The 17,872-nt window shown below is 46.3% G+C and overlaps 1 protein-coding gene across 2 annotated transcripts in view; it reads right to left on the bottom strand.

Annotated features, from left to right (window-relative positions):
* TMIE (transmembrane inner ear) overlaps positions 1-17,872 on the bottom strand; it is a 184,863-nt gene that overhangs the window by 49,049 nt on the left and 117,942 nt on the right. The window contains exon 4 of one of the 2 annotated variants that reach the window (XM_077493516.1): positions 16,855-17,166. The exons of the other annotated variant lie outside the window; for it this stretch is intronic. Coding sequence (XP_077349642.1) covers positions 17,057-17,166 — 110 coding nt within the window. The 3' untranslated portion in view covers positions 16,855-17,056. Of the gene's footprint in view, positions 1-16,854; positions 17,167-17,872 lie in introns of those variants that run through there. 2 annotated transcript variants of the gene reach the window in all.

Genomic DNA, 17,872 nt, shown 5'->3' with positions numbered 1-17,872 from the left:
GATGTTATCATGTCACTATGGAGAAAAATCTCAGAGGAATGTTTTCATCATCTTGTTGTATCTATGCCACCAAGAATGAAGGCAAAAGGGGGTCCAACCCGCTACTAGCAAGGTGGACCTTATAAAGGGGGTCCAACCCGTTACTAGCAAGGTGGACCTTATAAAGGGGGTCCAACCCGTTACTAGCAAGGTGGACGTAATAAAGGGGGTCCAACCCGTTACTAGCAAGGTGGACCTTATAAAGGGGGTCCAACCCGTTACTAGCAAGGTGGACCTTATAAAGAGGGTCCAACCCGTTTACTAGCAAGGTGGACCTTATAAAGGGGGTGCAACCCGTTACTAGCAAGGTGGACCTTTAAAAAGGGGGTCCAACCCGTTACTAGCAAGGTGGACCTTATAAAGGGGGTGCAACCCGTTACTAGCAAGGTGGACGTAATAAAGGGGGTCCAACCCGTTACTAGCAAGGTGGACCTTATAAAGGGGGTCCAACCCGTTACTAGCAAGGTGGACCTTATAAAGGGGGTCCAACCCGTTACTAGCAAGGTGGACCTTATAAAGGGGGTCCAACCCGTTACTAGCAAGGTGGACCTTATAAAGGGGGTCCAACCCGTTACTAGCAAGGTGGACCTTATAAAGGGGGTGCAACCCGTTACTAGCAAGGTGGACGTAATAAAGGGGGTCCAACCCGTTACTAGCAAGGTGGACCTTATAAAGGGGGTGCAACCCGTTACTAGCAAGGTGGACCTTTAAAAAGGGGGTCCAACCCGTTACTAGCAAGGTGGACCTTATAAAGGGGGTGCAACCCGTTACTAGCAAGGTGGACGTAATAAAGGGGGTCCAACCCGTTACTAGCAAGATGGACCTTATAAAGGGGGTCCAACCCGTTACTAGCAAGGTGGACCTTATAAAGGGGGTCCAACCCGTTACTAGCAAGGTGGACCTTATAAAGGGGGTCCAACCCGTTACTAGCAAGGTGGACCTTTAAAAAGGGGGTCCAACCCGTTACTAGCAAGGTGGACCTTATAAAGGGGGTGCAACCCGTTACTAGCAAGGTGGACGTAATAAAGGGGGTCCAACCCGTTACTAGCAAGGTGGACCTTATAAAGGGGGTCCAACCCGTTACTAGCAAGGTGGACCTTATAAAGAGGGTCCAACCCGTTTACTAGCAAGGTGGACCTTATAAAGGGGGTGCAACCCGTTACTAGCAAGGTGGACGTAATAAAGGGGGTCCAACCCGTTACTAGCAAGGTGGACCTTATAAAGGGGGTCCAACCCGTTACTAGCAAGGTGGACCTTATAAAGAGGGTCCAACCCGTTTACTAGCAAGGTGGGCGTAATAAAGGGGGTCCAACCCGTTACTAGCAAGGTGGGCGTAATAAAGGGGGTCCAACCCGTTACTAGCAAGGTGGGCGTAATAAAGGGGGTCCAACCCGTTACTAGCAAGGTGGACGTAATAAAGGGGGTCCAACCCGTTACTAGCAAGGTGGACCTTATAAAGGGGGTCCAACCCGTTACTAGCAAGGTGGACGTAATAAAGGGGGTCCAACCCGTTACTAGCAAGGTGGACCTTATAAAGGGGGTCCAACCCGTTACTAGCAAGGTGGACCTTATAAAGAGGGTCCAACCCGTTTACTAGCAAGGTGGGCGTAATAAAGGGGGTCCAACCCGTTACTAGCAAGGTGGGCGTAATAAAGGGGGTCCAACCCGTTACTAGCAAGGTGGGCGTAATAAAGGGGGTCCAACCCGTTACTAGCAAGGTGGGCGTAATAAAGGGGGTCCAACCCGTTACTAGCAAGGTGGACCCTATAAAGGGGGTCCAACCCGTTTACTAGCAAGGTGGGCGTAATAAAGGGGGTCCAACCCGTTACTAGCAAGGTGGACGTAATAAAGGGGGTCCAACCCGTTACTAGCAAGGTGGACCTTATAAAGGGGGTCCAACCCGTTACTAGCAAGGTGGACCTTATAAAGGGGGTCCAACCCGTTACTAGCAAGGTGGACGTAATAAAGGGGGTCCAACCCGTTACTAGCAAGGTGGACCTTATAAAAGGGGTCCAACCCGTTACTAGCAAGGTGGACCTTATAAAGAGGGTCCAACCCGTTTACTAGCAAGGTGGGCGTAATAAAGGGGGTCCAACCCGTTACTAGCAAGGTGGGCGTAATAAAGGGGGTCCAACCCGTTACTAGCAAGGTGGGCGTAATAAAGGGGGTCCAACCCGTTACTAGCAAGGTGGGCGTAATAAAGGGGGTCCAACCCGTTACTAGCAAGGTGGACCCTATAAAGGGGGTCCAACCCGTTTACTAGCAAGGTGGGCGTAATAAAGGGGGTCCAACCCGTTACTAGCAAGGTGGACGTAATAAAGTTATTTATTTTTTTTTAAACAAAAGTGTGCTTCTGCACCGAAGTGTGATGAGTTTAGAAAGAGCTGCACCTATATATCACCCGAATACCAAAAGTGATGTGAAAACACATACAGTGGTGTGAAAAAGTGTTTGCCCCCTTCCTCATTTCCTGTTCCTTTGCATGTTTGTCACACTTAAGTGTTTCGGAACATCAAACCAATTTAAACAATAGTCAAGGACAACACAAGTAAACACAAAATGCAATTTGTAAATGAAGGTGTTTATTATTAAAGGTGAAAAAAAATCCAAACCATCATGGCCCTGTGTGAAAAAGTGATTGCCCCCCTTGTTAAAACATACTATAACTGTGGTTGTCCACACCTGAGTTCAATTTCTCTAGCCACACCCAGGCCTGATTATTGCCACACCTGTTCACAATCAAGGCATCACTTAAATAGGAGCTGCTTGACACAGTAAGGTCCACCAGAAGATCCTTAAAAGCTACACATCATGCCGAGACCCAAAGAAATTCAGGAACAATTGAGAAAGAAAGTAATTGAGATCTATCAGTCTGGAAAGGGTTATAAAGCCATTTCCAAAGCTTTGGGAATCCAGCGAACCACAGTGAGAGCCATTATCCACAAATGGCGAAGACATGGAACAGTGGTGAACCTTCCCAGGAGTGGCCGGCCGCCCAAAATTACCCCAAGAGTGAAGCGACGACTCATCCAAGAGGTCACAAAAGACCCCACAACAACGTCCAAGGAACTGCAGGCCTCACTTGCCTCAGTTAAGGTCAGCGTTCATGCCTCCACCATCAGGAAAAGACTGGGCAAAAATGGCCTGCATGGCAGAGTTCCAAGGAGAAAACCACTGCTGAGCAAAAAGAACATCAAAGCTCGTCTCAATTTCTCCACAACACATCTTGATGATCCCCAAGACTTTTGGGACAACATTCTGTGGACCGATGAGACAAAAGTGGAACTCTTTGGAAGGTGTGTGTCCAAGTATATCTGGCGTAGAAGGAACACTGAATTTCATAAAAAGAACTTTATACCAACAGTAAAATATGGTGGTGGTAGTGTGATGGTCTGGGGCTGTTTTGCTGCTTCAGGACCTGGAAGACTTGCCGTGATAAAAGGAACTATGAATTCTGCTGTCTACCAAGAGATCCTGAAGGAGAATGTCCGACCATCTGTTCGTGTACTCAAGCTGAAACCAACTTGGGTTCTGCAGCAGGACAATGATCCTAAACACACCAGCAAGTCCACCACCGAATGGCTGAAGAAAAACAAAATGAAGACTTTGGAGTGGCCTAGCCAAAGTCCTGACCTGAATCCTATTGAGATGTTGTGGTATGACCTTAAAAAGGCCGTTCATGCTCGAAAACCCTCTAATGTAACTGAATTAGGACAATTCTGCAAAGATGAGTGGGCCAAAATTCCTCCAGGACGCTGTAAAAGCCTCATTGCACGTTATCGCAAACGCTTGGTTGCAGTTGTTGCTGCTAAGGGTGGCCCAACCAGTTATTAGGTTTAGGGGGCAATCACTTTTTCACACAGGGCCATGATGGTTTGGATTTTTTTTCACCTTTAATAATAAACACCTTCATTTACAAATTGCATTTTGTGTTTACTTGTGTTGTCCTTGACTATTGTTTAAATTGGTTTGATGTTCCGAAACACTTAAAGCGGTAGTAAACCCGCACATTTTTTTTTTTTTTTTAAACCTGCAAAGCAAAAGGCATAATGAGCTAGTATGCACCGCATACTAGCTCATTATGAAATACTTACCTTAGAACGAGGCCCCGACATCTGGCCCGATCCACGCCGAGGGAGCTGACATGCTCCCTCGGCGTTTCTTCCGGGTATCGCGGCTCCGGCGCTGTGAGTGGCCGGAGCCACGATATCGTCACTCCCGCGCATGCGCGCGGGAGATTTCAGTCCGGCCGCTCGGCTGCTGCCGGATTTTGACGGCGAGAAACCCCTTGTGCGCATGCGCCGCTGCAGTCAGCGGCGCATACCGAGGGGAATATCTCCTAAACCGTACAGGTTTAGGAGATATTTTTTTTACCTACAGGTAAGCCTTATTATAGGCTTTCCTGTAGGTAAAAGTTAAAAATGTGGGTATACAACCACTTTAAGTGTGACAAACATGCAAAGGAACAGGAAATGAGGAAGGGGGAAAACACTTTTTCACACCACTGTATATACATAAAAAATAATAGTGTGCTTCTGGTTATTATGCAAGAAATTAAATGCTGAAAATGTATAAATATACAATTGAAGAAGAATAGTCCATAAGGTTCAATATGGAAATAAATGCATGTGTCAATAGCAATGAAAGTATATACCGTATATACTCGAGTATAAGCCGAGATTTTCAGCCTCTTTTTTGAGGCTGAAAGTGCCCCCTCGGCTTATACTCGAGTCATCGCTGTCTGCCCGCTCGATCAGCGTGTCGAGCAGACAGACAGCGGCCATTCTATAATTCAAAAGCCGCGCCTCCGGCTCCGCCTTCGCCTGTGATAGGCGGAACACTGAATTTCCCAGCAGCCTGTGTTCCGCCTATCACGGACATCGTATCATCCTCGTACTACGGACGAGGATGATACGATGTCCGTGATAGGCGGAACACAGGCTGCTGGGAAATTCAGTGTTCCGCCTATCACAGGCGAAGGCGGAGGCGCGGCTTTTGAATTTTACAATGGCCGCCGAGGCGCCGACGAAGAGGGCACGGGACGGAGGCAAGGCAAGGCACGGCACGGGACGGGACGGGACGGAGGCAAGGCACGACACGGGACGGAGGCAAGGCACGGCACGGGACGGAGGCAAGGAGGCAAGGCACGGGACGGAGGCTCGGGACAAAGGCTCGGGACACAGGTAGGCTGGACACACACACACACACACACACACACACACACACACAGGGATGGATGGATACACACACACACAGGGATGGATGGATGGATGGAGACACACACACACAGGGATGGATGGATGGAGACACACACACACAGGGATGGATGGATGGATGGATGGAGACACACACACACAGGGATGGATGGATGGATGGACACACAGGGATGGATGGACGGACACACAGGGATGGACGGACACACACACAGGGATGGACAGGCATGTCTCACCCTCGGCTTATACACGAGTCAATAAGTTTGCCAGTTTTTTTGGGGGTAAATTGGGGGCCTCGGCTTATATTCGGGTCGGCCTATACTCGAGTATATACGGTAGTGGAATGAAGGTGTATCTCATTCTTCCCAAGATAATGATATATCCCACCAGATGGCAAACCACGTGGTATTGTTAAGGAATTCCACCATACACACACACCCTCCACCTAGGGTTGCCACTTTTTCTTCAAGCCAAACCCAAACGTGGCACACAACAGTTTTATTTTTTTTATTTTTTTGTATACACTATAGGATTGCAACAGACCTGGAACACCTTTTTTTTGGGTGCTCCAAAAGAGAATAGTAATGCAGCATGCATGGTGCCCCCTCACCCTCCTGTCAGGCCCTGTTCTGAGTCACATTCCTGTCTGATTATTGTGTCCGGGTTTCAGGCAGACTGAATCCCGGACATGATTCCAGCCTCGGACTGTGTGGGTGAATCCTCAGACAGGTGGCAACCCTACCTCCGTCATAATCAAGCCTCTTGATAAGTTGGTTGTGATTCCCCCCCCCCCCCCCCAATTACAGAGATCAAACGCACATGAGAAATAATGGACCCCTCCGGGTGTCTCTAAAGTAGGATCACTGGCTTTCAACTGGCCCACTGGGATCCAACTCAGGCAGCCGCCATAGAGAAAAATGAACATAGGCCGCACATAGCGTGAATACTGCTAGTATACGTTTATTAATTAAATAATTGTCAGTTTCTAAACATGTTACCGCCCCTTTAACGCCAGCAGGGCCCTCCGAGTGACATCACATCCGGCCCGACGCTATCTTGCCATCCTGGGTTCCATGCTGGTTTATGCGGCACTTACTACTGACAACCACTTCCCAGCTCCAGCGCTCTGGTGCCACGCCGGGGAGAGCCCCAGGACTGACACAACACTTATTACATGCCTGCTTGACTCGCTAACATGTGAGTGGCCCCCTTTTGTCTTGTATGTTTTAATACGTATGATCAATAATGCTGCTCTTAGTCTAGCGCCCCTTTTGTTGTTCCTTCAAAGCTTATGTGATACTCACCCGGGACAGAGGCTTTTGGAGAGGACTGCAGGCTAGCCTCTTGCGTACTGATCAGGGGCCCTGGATTTTAAGGTAACACTGCACTTTGTGGGGTGTATGCCCGGGGACTCTTGGAGTAATGTTACTTTGGATTCAAGTCCAGGTCTCCCCAAGGCACACAGACTCTGAGGAACCCTGTATAGGGCCGATATGCCACATTAAACATAGTGACTGCTTCATACTGTTGGGACTCCTAGCAGATGCTGATGTCATCAACTCAAGCCCCCTGTCTGGGGTTGTCTGCTATAATGTGTTTATTATAAATAAGTCTAGTGTGGCTTCTAAGGGTCTTTTCACTTGTTCTAGTTTGTACTAATTAACTCTGCTATTGTGTGAAGGAGTTCTGTGTTATTTATGATAATGTGCATTGTAGTTAGTGAGCTAGGAGACGACGAGGCTGACCTGAAAGGTCTTATCTCTGAGTCAGCTAGTCTGGTTAAATTACTAGTAAATTAGCTCATGTTAATGTATGTTTCTAGTTGCAGTTGTATTGTTAGAGTAATATGATGAGGAGTGGAAACCTCTTATTCAAGTGTATAAAGCCTCTACTTATATTCTAATAAACAGTTCTATTTCTGGTGTACTCCAAGACTGGTGTTGCCTGGTTCTTGGGGGGGGGGGGGGTCGAGGGGGGGTGTCCAGAGTCCGTCACAGCTTACTCAAGTGTATAAAAGCCTCTAATGGTGTTCTAATAAACCGTTCCATTTCTGGTGTACTCCAAGACTGGTGTTGCCCGGTTCTTAGGGGGGTTACTATAGCCAGATCTATTGGTCTCATGTTCCAGGACTTGAGGCTTATTGGCGGAAATACCCAACAGGGTGTCCAGAGTCCTTCACAGCTTATATAACTGTCTATGGTCAATATACTGTGATGAATACATTTTATGTGTGTGTGTGTCTATCTCTATCGTGTTATTACAGCATTCAAGCCACTTGTCTGGGGTTTTCTGCTATAATGTGTTTGTTGTAAATAAGTCTAGTGTGGCTTTTAAGGGTCTTTCGTGTGTGTGTGTGTGCTAATCAACTCTGCTATTGTGTGAAGGAGTTCTGTGTTGACATTTATGATAATGTGTATTGTTGTTAGTTAGTGAACTAGGAGACGTCAAGGTTGACCTGAAAGGTCCTATCTCTGAGTTGCCTAGACTGGTTAAATGACCAGTTAATTAGCTCATGTTAATGTATGTTTCTGGTTACAGTTGTATTGTTAGAGTAATATGATCGGGGGTGGAACCCTCCTACTCAAGTGTTTTTAAAGCCTCTATTCATGTTCTAATAAACAGTTCTATCTCTGGTGTACTCCAAGACTGGAGTTGCCTGGTTCTTGGGGGGGGGGGGGGGTGTTATTACTATAGCCAGATCCATTGGTCTCATGTTTTAGGACTTGGGAAGCAGCTTCTTGATGGAAATACCCACCAGGGTGTCCGGAGTCCATCACAGCTTATGACTGTCTATGGTTTTATCAATATACTGTGATGAATACTTTTTGTGTATTTTTATATATCATAACTGTGTTATTACCGCATTCTGTACAGGGCCTTTTAAAGTCCCTTTTTATTTTTATGTAATCCGTTGATTCCTAAGTGTACTTTGGTAAGTTGTTTATAGGATATGGGACTGTACGATTATCCCCATTAAATGGCCGGTTGGTTTATTCTCTTTAAAATTAGAATTAAATAAGCTAAAAATAATAGTTTTTCTCAGCAGAGCTGAGGAATATGCATCCAACCTGCCAGGGCACTAGCAAAAATCTGAAGCATGATGGTAGCAGGCGGGGTCATACAGGGGCTGGCTTAATATTTTTTTTACTGGTGCTCCAATCTCCTGAAGATGACAATATAACTCAAATAAAACCAAAGAAAATGACACTAATACCAATGATGGGGCACCATTCCTCCCACTGATACCAATGATGGGGCACCATTCCTCCCACTGATACCAATGATGGGGCACCATTCCTCCCACTGATACCAATGATGGGGCACCATTCCTCCCATTGATACCAACAATGGGGAACCATTCCTTCCACTAATCCCAACGATGAAGCATTATTCCTCCCCCTACTGACCACCAACTCTGGGGCCATGCTTACTGTCAATGATGCCAGGCCTGAGACATTTTCTACCCCCACTGGCCAACATCCGTCCCAAATAAAGTCTGAAGAACAGTCAATTGATGCTTTCCTTGAGAAGTTTGGAGACCCTGGTACTATCCGAATGATAAAATAGTATATTACCTATACCATTACCTTTAAACTTTAGAGAGTTCCCATGTGTATTCTCACTCAGTGAGGGATCCCTCAGCATGGGTTCAAGTCATACTTTACTAAACTGTTAAGGGGTCTCAAGGTACCTGAGCTCCCAATTCTTAATAGTTTGGTATTCTCTGAATGATGAACTGAATAGGAGACATGCAAGTGGTGGAGCGAATCTCACAAAACCAAAAGAACATACTACAGATATCGGTGTTTTATTATGTTTTACACCTTGTATACCTTTTTAACATGACTGATGTCGATGCAACCAAATGAGAACCTTCTTATTACCATCCGTTCCTTGGTATTCACCAAGACAAGGTTCTTCCTACATAATACCCTACACAAATAAAGTTACCCTGTCACGAAAATTAAAACTCACTACTCTATATAAGATATATATTGTACTCATCTGTCCCTAAATGCGGTGGTTCTTTCCACTGGCCCCCATGGTAGTCCTGTGTCCCGCAGTAGTGAAGGGACCACAGAAGTGTGTCAGGCAATGAGAGGTGGCCGGACAGGTAAATATGACCTCTTTTCTCGACCAGAGAACCTTCTTTCGTACTTTTTAATTTGCTGCTGGCTCAGTGGTATAGCATGAGTTGTCGGCGCCTGGGGCAAGTAATTTGTGCCCCCTAACCCATTGACTTTTAGATTCACACCCCCTTAGATTCCTCTACCCCACTCTGACCACAGCCCCCACCAGATACCCCTCATCCTGATCACACCCCCTTAGATTCCTCCACCCCACGCTGACCACATCCCCTTAGATTCCTCCACCCCACTCTGACCACACCCCCCCACCAGATACCCCTCATCCTGATCACACCCCCTTAGATTCCTCCACCCCACTCTGACCACACCCCCCCACCAGATACCCCTCATCCTGATCACACCCCCTTAGATTCCTCCACCCCACTCTGACCACACCCCCCCACCAGATACCCCTCATCCTGATCACACCTCCTTAGATTCCTCCACCCCACTCTGACCACACCCCCCACCAGATACCCCTCATCCTGATCACACCCCCTTAGATTCCTCCACCCCACTCTGACCACACCCCCCACCAGATCACACCCCCTTAGATTCCTCCACCCCACTCTGACCACACCCCCCACCAGATACCCCTCATCCTGATCACACCCCCTTAGATTTCTCCACCAAATTCTGATCATAACCCCCTAGATTCTTCCACCATGCTCACACCCGCCTAGATTCCTCCACTCCGATCACACCCCCCTACATTCCTCCACCCCACTCTAATCACACCCCCCCATATACCCTCACCCTGATCACACCCCCTTAGATTCCTCCACCCCACTCTAATCACACCCCCAGATACCCCCACTTTGATCCTCCACCGGCATACCCAACATCCCCAGCCTGACACCCCCTCGCGCACAGCTTGGAGCTCCGAACTGTCCCCGATTTCGAGGGAGTGTCCCTGATTTGGAACAAAGTCCCTCCGTTCCTCTTTCCTCCTCATTTGTCCCTCATGATCTATATATGTATATAAAATGCACTTTTTACCTTTCAAAAAGTGATTCCCAGTGCTAAACCTTTCATCCAATTTCTAACTCCTAACACGTGCCCCCTCCTACCTCCCTCCGGTGCTTCTTCTGCCCAGGCACCCCTGTGATCGGCGAACCCGGAGAAGGAACCAACCGGTGCTGGATGTTGACCATAGAGATTTCCGGCCAGATGGTCCCCAGATTCTTTATGATTGTTCGGAGCCCGGGCACGATGTTATGTCACTCCCGGCCTCTGCATTTGAAAAAATGGCGCCGCCTCAGCTGGGAAGCCAGAATGCTTTTATTTTCTATTTCTGGCTTCTCAGCCTAGAGGTGAGATGTGGGGACTTATTGACCCCCCATATGTCACTGTAAAGAGGACCGATCGTGTCAAATTCCTATTACAAGGGATGTTTATATTCCTTGTAATGGGAATAAATGTGATTAAAAAAAATGTAAAAAGCATCAAATTAGAAAAAAAATGAAAAGTAAAATTAACAATAAAAAAAAATAAAAAAATGTACAGCGCCCCTGTCCCTGAGTGCTCACTCGCAGAAGCGAACGCATACGCAAGTCGCGCCCACATATGTAAATGACATTCAAACCACACATTTTGAGGTATCGCCGCGAACGTTAGAGCGAGAGCAATAATTCTAGCATTAGAACTTCTCTGTAACTCAAAACACGTAACCAGTAAAAAAAAATATTAAGCGTCGCCTATGGGGATTTTTAAGTACTGGTTTAGTACTTAACCACTTCCCGACCAGCGCACGACGATGTACGTCGACAGCATGGCACGGGCAGGCATATTGGCGTACATGTACGTCCAATATTCGTGGCCGCCGTGCCATCGGGAGCGCGCCGCCAGCGGCGCGCTCCCGCGCTGGTCGGGACCTCCGTGAGTCCGGTCGCGGGACCCGCGGACTCGATCGCCGCGGGCATCCCCGCGATCGTCTCACGGAGCGGCGGAATGGAGGAAATGCTGTATAAACAACATTTTCTCATTCTGCCTAGCAACTAGTGACGCTGATCTCTGCTCCATGTGATTGGAGCAGAGATCAGTGTACACTAAATGAAAGCCCAACCCCCCCACAGTTAGTAACACACCCCTAGGAACACTTAACCCCTACACTGCCACCCACAGGTTAACCCTTTCACTGCCAGTGTCATTTACACAGGAATCACTGCATTTATATAGCAGTGATTACTGTATAAATGACAATGGTCCCAAAAATGTGTCAAAAATGTCCGATGGGTCCCCGACAATGTCGCAGTCACAATAAAAATCGCAGATCGCCGCCATTACTAGTAAAAAAAAAATAATAAAAAATTATTAATAAAAATGCTATAAAACTATCCCTATTTTGTAAACGCTATAACTTTTGCGCAAACCAATCAATAATCGCTTATTGCGATTTTTTTTACCAAAAATATGTAGAAGAATACGTATCGGCCTAAACTGAGGGAAAAAAATGTTTTTTTATATATTTTTGGGGGATATTTATTATAACAAAAAGTAAAAAATAATGCGTTTTTTTCAAAATTGTCGCTCTATTTTTGTTTATAGCGCAAAAAATAAAAACCGCAGGGGTGATCAAATACCACCAAAAGAAAGCTCTATTTGTGGGAAAAAAAGGACGTCAATTTTGTTTGGGAGCCATGTCGCACGACCGCGCAATTGTCAGTTAAAGTGACGCAGTGCCGAATCGCAAAAAGTGGTCTGGTCTTTGACCAGCAAATTGGTCCGGTCTGAAAGTGGTTAAGTTTGGTGTGGTTCCATGATCATGTGCAATTTTTAAGCATGACATGTTAGGTATCTATTTTTCGTTGGTATTAGTGGGAGGAATGGTGCCCCATCGTTGGTATTAGTGGGAGGAATGGTGCCCCATCGTTGGTATTAGTGGGGGGAATGGTGCCCCATCGTTGGTATTAGTGGGGGGAATGGTGCCCCATCGTTGGTATTAGTGGGGGGAATGGTGCCCCATCGTTGGTATTAGTGGGGGGAATGGTGCCCCATCAGCGTAACATCATCTATCATATTATGCAAAAAAATTGGGCTAACTTTACTTTTTTTTTTTTTTTTTTTTTTTTTAATGCATGAAACTGTTTTTACAAAAAAAAAATGTGTTAGAAAAATTGCTGTGCAAATACCATGCAAGATAAAAAGTTGCAACGACCGGTATTTTATTCTCAAGGGTTTTTGCTAAAAAAACATAAATAATGTTTGGTGGTTTTCAATAATTTTCTAGGAAAAAAAAATTATGATATATTTTTTTTTTTTTATATGTAGGAGAGAAACTGGCCTGGTAGACAAGTGGTTAAAGAGGAAGTAAACCCTGATGAGTTTACTTCCTCTTTGCCTCCCTGCAAAGGTAAAGCATAATGGACTACTGTGCATCGCATCGCATCGCATAGTAGCCCATTATGTGTCACTTACCTGACACAGGAGCCAGCGATGTCACCACTGTCCCCTGTAGTCCGGAGCATCCATCTTCTTCCGGGTATCGCTGCTCCGGCCACTCACAGCACCGGAGCAGCAATGCCGTCCCTGCCGCGCATGCACACGGGAGCCGCCACTAACGGCACATGCGCCGTAGACAGCTGTCACTGTCTTTTAGTAAATATCCTAAACCATGTAGGTTTAGGAGATATTTCTTGGACCTACAGGTAAGCCTTAATCTAGGCTTACCTATAGGTCAAAGTGGTTTGTAAGGGTTTACAACCACTTTAACCACTTCAGCCCCCCGACCATTTTGCTGGCCAAAGACCAGACCACTTTTTGCGATTCGGCGCTGCGTCGCTTTAACTGACAATTGCGCGGTCGTGGCGACGTGGCTCCCAAACAAAATTGACGTCCTTTTTTCCCCACAAATAGAGATTTCTTTTGGTGCTATTTGATCACCTCTGCGGTTTTTATTTTTTGCGCTATAAACAACACTTTTTGTTATAATAAATATCCCCCAAAAATATATATAAAAAAAAATTCCCGTCCGTTTAGGCCGATGCGTATTCTTCTACATATTTTTGGTAAAAAAAATTGCAATAAGCGTTTATTGATTGGTTTGCGCAAAAGTTATAGTGTTTACAAAATAGGGGATAGTTTTATGACATTTTTTATTAATTTTTTTTTTACTAGTAATGGCGGCGATCAGCGATTTTTTTTTTTTATTTTTTTTTTTTTTTTTTTGTGACTGCGACATTGTGGCGGACATTTTTGACACATTTTTGGGACCATTGTCATTTATACAGCAATCACTGCTATACAAATGCACTGATTCCTGTGTAAATGACACTGGCAGTGAAGGGGTTAACCAGTGGGTGGCAGTGTAGGGGTTAAGTGTTCCTAGGGGTGTGTTACTAACTGTGGGGGGCTGGGCTTTCATTTAGTGAACACTGATCTCTGCTCCAATCACATGGAGCAGAGATCAGCGTCACTTGTTTCTAGGCAGAACGGGGAGATGCTGTTTACAACAGCATCTCCCCGTTCAGCCTCCCCATGAGACGATCGCGGGTATGCCTGCGGCGATCGAGTCCGCGGGACCCGCGACCGGACTCACGGGGGTCCCGACCGGCACGCCGGCAGCGGCGCGCACACGATGGCAGGGCGGCATTTAAGATTGGACGTACCTGTACGCCAATATGCCTGCCCGTGCCATTCTGCCGACGTACATCGGCGTGCGCCGGTCGGGAACTGGTTAAGTAGCATAGCTCCCAACTGTCCCTGATTTCAAGGGACTGTCCCTGATTTGGAGCAATGTCCCTCTGTCTCTCTTTCCTCCTCATGTTGTTCTGATCTATATAGTTGTATATAAAATACACTTCTTATCTTTCAAAAAGTGTTTCCCAGCGCTAAACCTTTAATCCAAAATCTAAATTGCTGCATTTGTAAATTTTATAAGCCAATATAAAGGAAAAGTAGCGGTAAAAGGTGTCCCTCATTCCCATCTCAAAATGTTGGGAGGTATGAAGTAATCCTTTTTTTTTATTTTTTTTATTTTTTTGTATAAATCTCCTTGCAGGGGGTGTGTCCTATGCCTACATAATTTTGGTAATAAGTGTCCCTTGCTCCCATCTCAGAAAGTTGGGAGCTATGGGAATCCGCCCACCGCTCCGCCCTCCTCTGCATGCTTGGATCTGTACTCCCTGCTTTCTCGGTGACAGCAGCTAAACGGCAGGTAAACTAAAACCTCCATGCTGCACCCCCTTTCTTTCCCCTGTCTGTGCGCCTCTAAATGTTGTGCCTGGGGCGACCACACCGGCTCCCCCCCCCCCCCCCCCGTTGCGCTACTGTGTTTGCTGCTCATTTGCAGACAACCTCATCATCCTGTACAACACAGGACCAGAAGTCTTTCATGCATTGTATGAGGATGCGGAAGGCCACATTGCAGGGTTGACTAAGTAGACTCCCGTAGACTAAACAAGCATTCAAGCGCAACTATAGGAGGGGTCAAGCTACCAAAAAAGGATTATTATTTTTTTTTTATTTTCTTTTTATTGGCCGGACTTAAACTTTAAGTTCATGCAGATACATAAAGTATCTCGCAAAAGTAAGTACACCCCTCACATTTTTGTAAATCTTTTCTTCTATCTTTTCATGTGACAACACTGAAGAAATGACACTTGTCTACAATGTAAAGTAGTGAGTGTACAGCTTGTATAACAGTGTCAATTTGCCGTCCCCTCAAAATAACTCAACACACAGCCATTAATGTCTAAACCGCTGGCAACAAAAGTGAGTACACCCCTAAGTGAAAATGTCCAAATTGAGCCCAAAGTGTCAATATTTTGTGTGGCCGCCATTATTTTCCAGCACTGCCTTAACCCTCTTGGGCATGGAGGTCACCAGAGCTTCACAGGTCACCACTGGAGTCCTCTTCCTCTCCTCCATGATGACATCACGGGGCTGGTGGGTGTTAGAAACCTTGAGCTCCTCCACCTTCCGTATGAGGATGTCCCACAGATGATCAATAGGGTTTAGGTCTGGAGACATGCTTGGCCAGTCCATCACCTTTACCCTCATCTTCTTTAGCAAGGCAGTGGTCGTCTTGGAGGTGTGTTTGTGGTCGTTATGTTGAAATACTGCCCTGCTTTCCAGTCTCTGAAGGGAGGGGATCATGCTCTGCTTCAGTATGTCACAGTACATGTTGGCATTCATGGTTCCCTCAATGATCTGTAGCTCCCCAGTGCCGGCAGCACTCATGCAGCCCCAGACCATGACACCCCCACCACCATGCTTGACTGTAGGCAAGACACACTTGTCTTTGTCCTCCTCACCTGTTTGCCCCCACACACGCTTGTCACCATCTGGACCAAATACGTTTATCTTGGTCTCATCAGACCACGGGACGTGGTTCCAGTAATCCATGTCCTTAGTCTGCTTGTCTTCAGCAAACTGTTTGCAGGCTTTCTTGTGCATCATCTTTAGAAGAGGTTTCCTTCTGGGATGACAGCGATGCAGACCAATTTGATGCAGTGTGCAGCATATGGTCTGAACACTGACAGGCTGACCTCCCCCCCCCCCACCCCTTCAACCTCGGCAGCAATGCTGGCAGCACTCATACATCTATTTCCCAAAGACAACCTCTGGATATGATGCTGAGCACGGGCACCCAACTTCTTTGGTGGACCATGGCGAGGCCTGTTCTGAGTGGAACCTGTCCTGTTATACCGCTGTATGGTCTTGCCCACCATGCTGCAGCTCAGTGTCAGTACCAGTGACCAGTATGAGAGAGTGAGAGCGATGACACCAAATTTAACACACCTGCTCCCCATTCACACCTGAGACATTGTAACGCTAACGAGTCAGATGACACCGGGGAGCGAAAATGGCTAATTGGGCCCAATTTGGAGATTTTCACTTAGGGGTGTACTCACTTTTGTTGCCAGCGGTTTAGACATTAATGGCTGTGTGCAGGGGCAGACGAACAACTCATGGGGCCCCCGGGCAATAGGAGATTATGGGACCCCCAGGCAATCACAGATTATGGGACCACAGAGTATACACAAACACACACACAGTATACAATCACACAGTAGACACAGATATGTTTCTATTGGCTGAGAAGGTACTGGAGAGGTGGGGCAGCTATAATCTCTGGATTTTTAGACCAAAAGGATGTCGGTAAGGGACATTTCAAAGACAGATGTAAAAAAAAACACAATTTTTTTATATACTGTCCCTGGTTTTACTGAGGCTGGCAACCCTAATGGGGCCCCCTAATGGCCCGGGGCCCTCGGGCAGTGCCTGAGTAGCCCAATGGTCAGTCCGCCCCTGGCTGTGTGTTGAGTTATTTTGAGGGGACAGAAATTTACACTGTTATACAAGCTGTACACTCACTACTTTACATTGTAGACAAGTGTCATTTCTTCAGTGTTGTCACATGAAAAGATAGAAGGAAATATTTACAAAAAATGTGAGGGGTGTACTTACTTTTGTGAGATACTGTATGTTAAACTGGTTTCCTTGGCTTCCAAAATAAAGAGGCGCAAAATGTATTTTCAAATCGCCATCCAGATCTTTATACGTGACCAGACATACAAATATATAGGTTTGGAATTTACATAAAAATTATTTGAAACAAATTATAATTTAAAAAAAGTAAGATATGGCACCAATAAAATGTAATAATGTTACGAACAGTAGAAATAAAAGATTTGAAAAAGAGACAGGAGTCTGGAAAGAGAAGAAGACTAGGTGTCATTGATTCCCTTGGAGGACCATCTCGTCTTCCTCTTTGACGACAGCGAGAGCCCTGGGAGCCCGAGATTGGATCTGACCAGAGAGGGTCTGCAGACTGTTAGAGGAACCTGGAAGATCAGAGAGCAGGGAGGAGACAGAGAGGAGACAGAGAGTCAACGGGAGGAAGAAAGAGAGGAGCATATTACAGAGATAAGGAACAAGGAGGACTTGTTTTTAATACAGAAGACATTTCGTGACTATGACTACATTCATAAACATGGAGTTCCTACGAAAACTATGACATCATTGTTTGGCAGCCAGGTACGCTTCTTCTTTTTTTTTTTTTTTTTTTTTTTTTTTTTAGCATTGACTGTTCTATCTGCATAAAAGGAAAGGACTTAAGACTATCAAACTGCCGCACAACTGACCCGGAGGATCCTTCGTAAAGCTCAGACAGACCTCCTGGCTGATGAAAACAATGATACTAGACTCATTAAACTGTACACTATATTACAAAAGTATTGGGACGCCTGCCTTTACACCCGTATTAACTTTAATGGCATCCCAGTCTTAGTCCGTAGGGCTCAATATTGAGTTGGCTCCGCCCTTTGCAGCTACAACAGCTTCAACTCTTCTGGGAAGGCCGTCCACAAGGTTTAGGAGTGTCTATGGGAAGGTTTGACCCATTCTTCCAGAAGAGCATTTGTGAGGTCAGGCACTGATGTTGGAAGAGAGGGCCTGGCTCACAGTGTCCGCTCTAATTCATCCCAAAGGTGTTCTTTCGGGTTGAGGTCAGGGCTCTGCGCAGGCCAGTCAAGATCCTCCACCTCAAAC

Source organism: Lithobates pipiens, unplaced genomic scaffold (genome assembly GCF_037356315.1).
Source record: "Lithobates pipiens isolate NorthernLeopardFrog02 unplaced genomic scaffold, aLitPip1_a1.2 Scaffold_19, whole genome shotgun sequence".
In the NCBI taxonomy this organism is placed as follows: Eukaryota; Metazoa; Chordata; class Amphibia; order Anura; family Ranidae; genus Lithobates; species Lithobates pipiens.
This window is presented reverse-complemented; position numbering and strand designations above follow the sequence as displayed.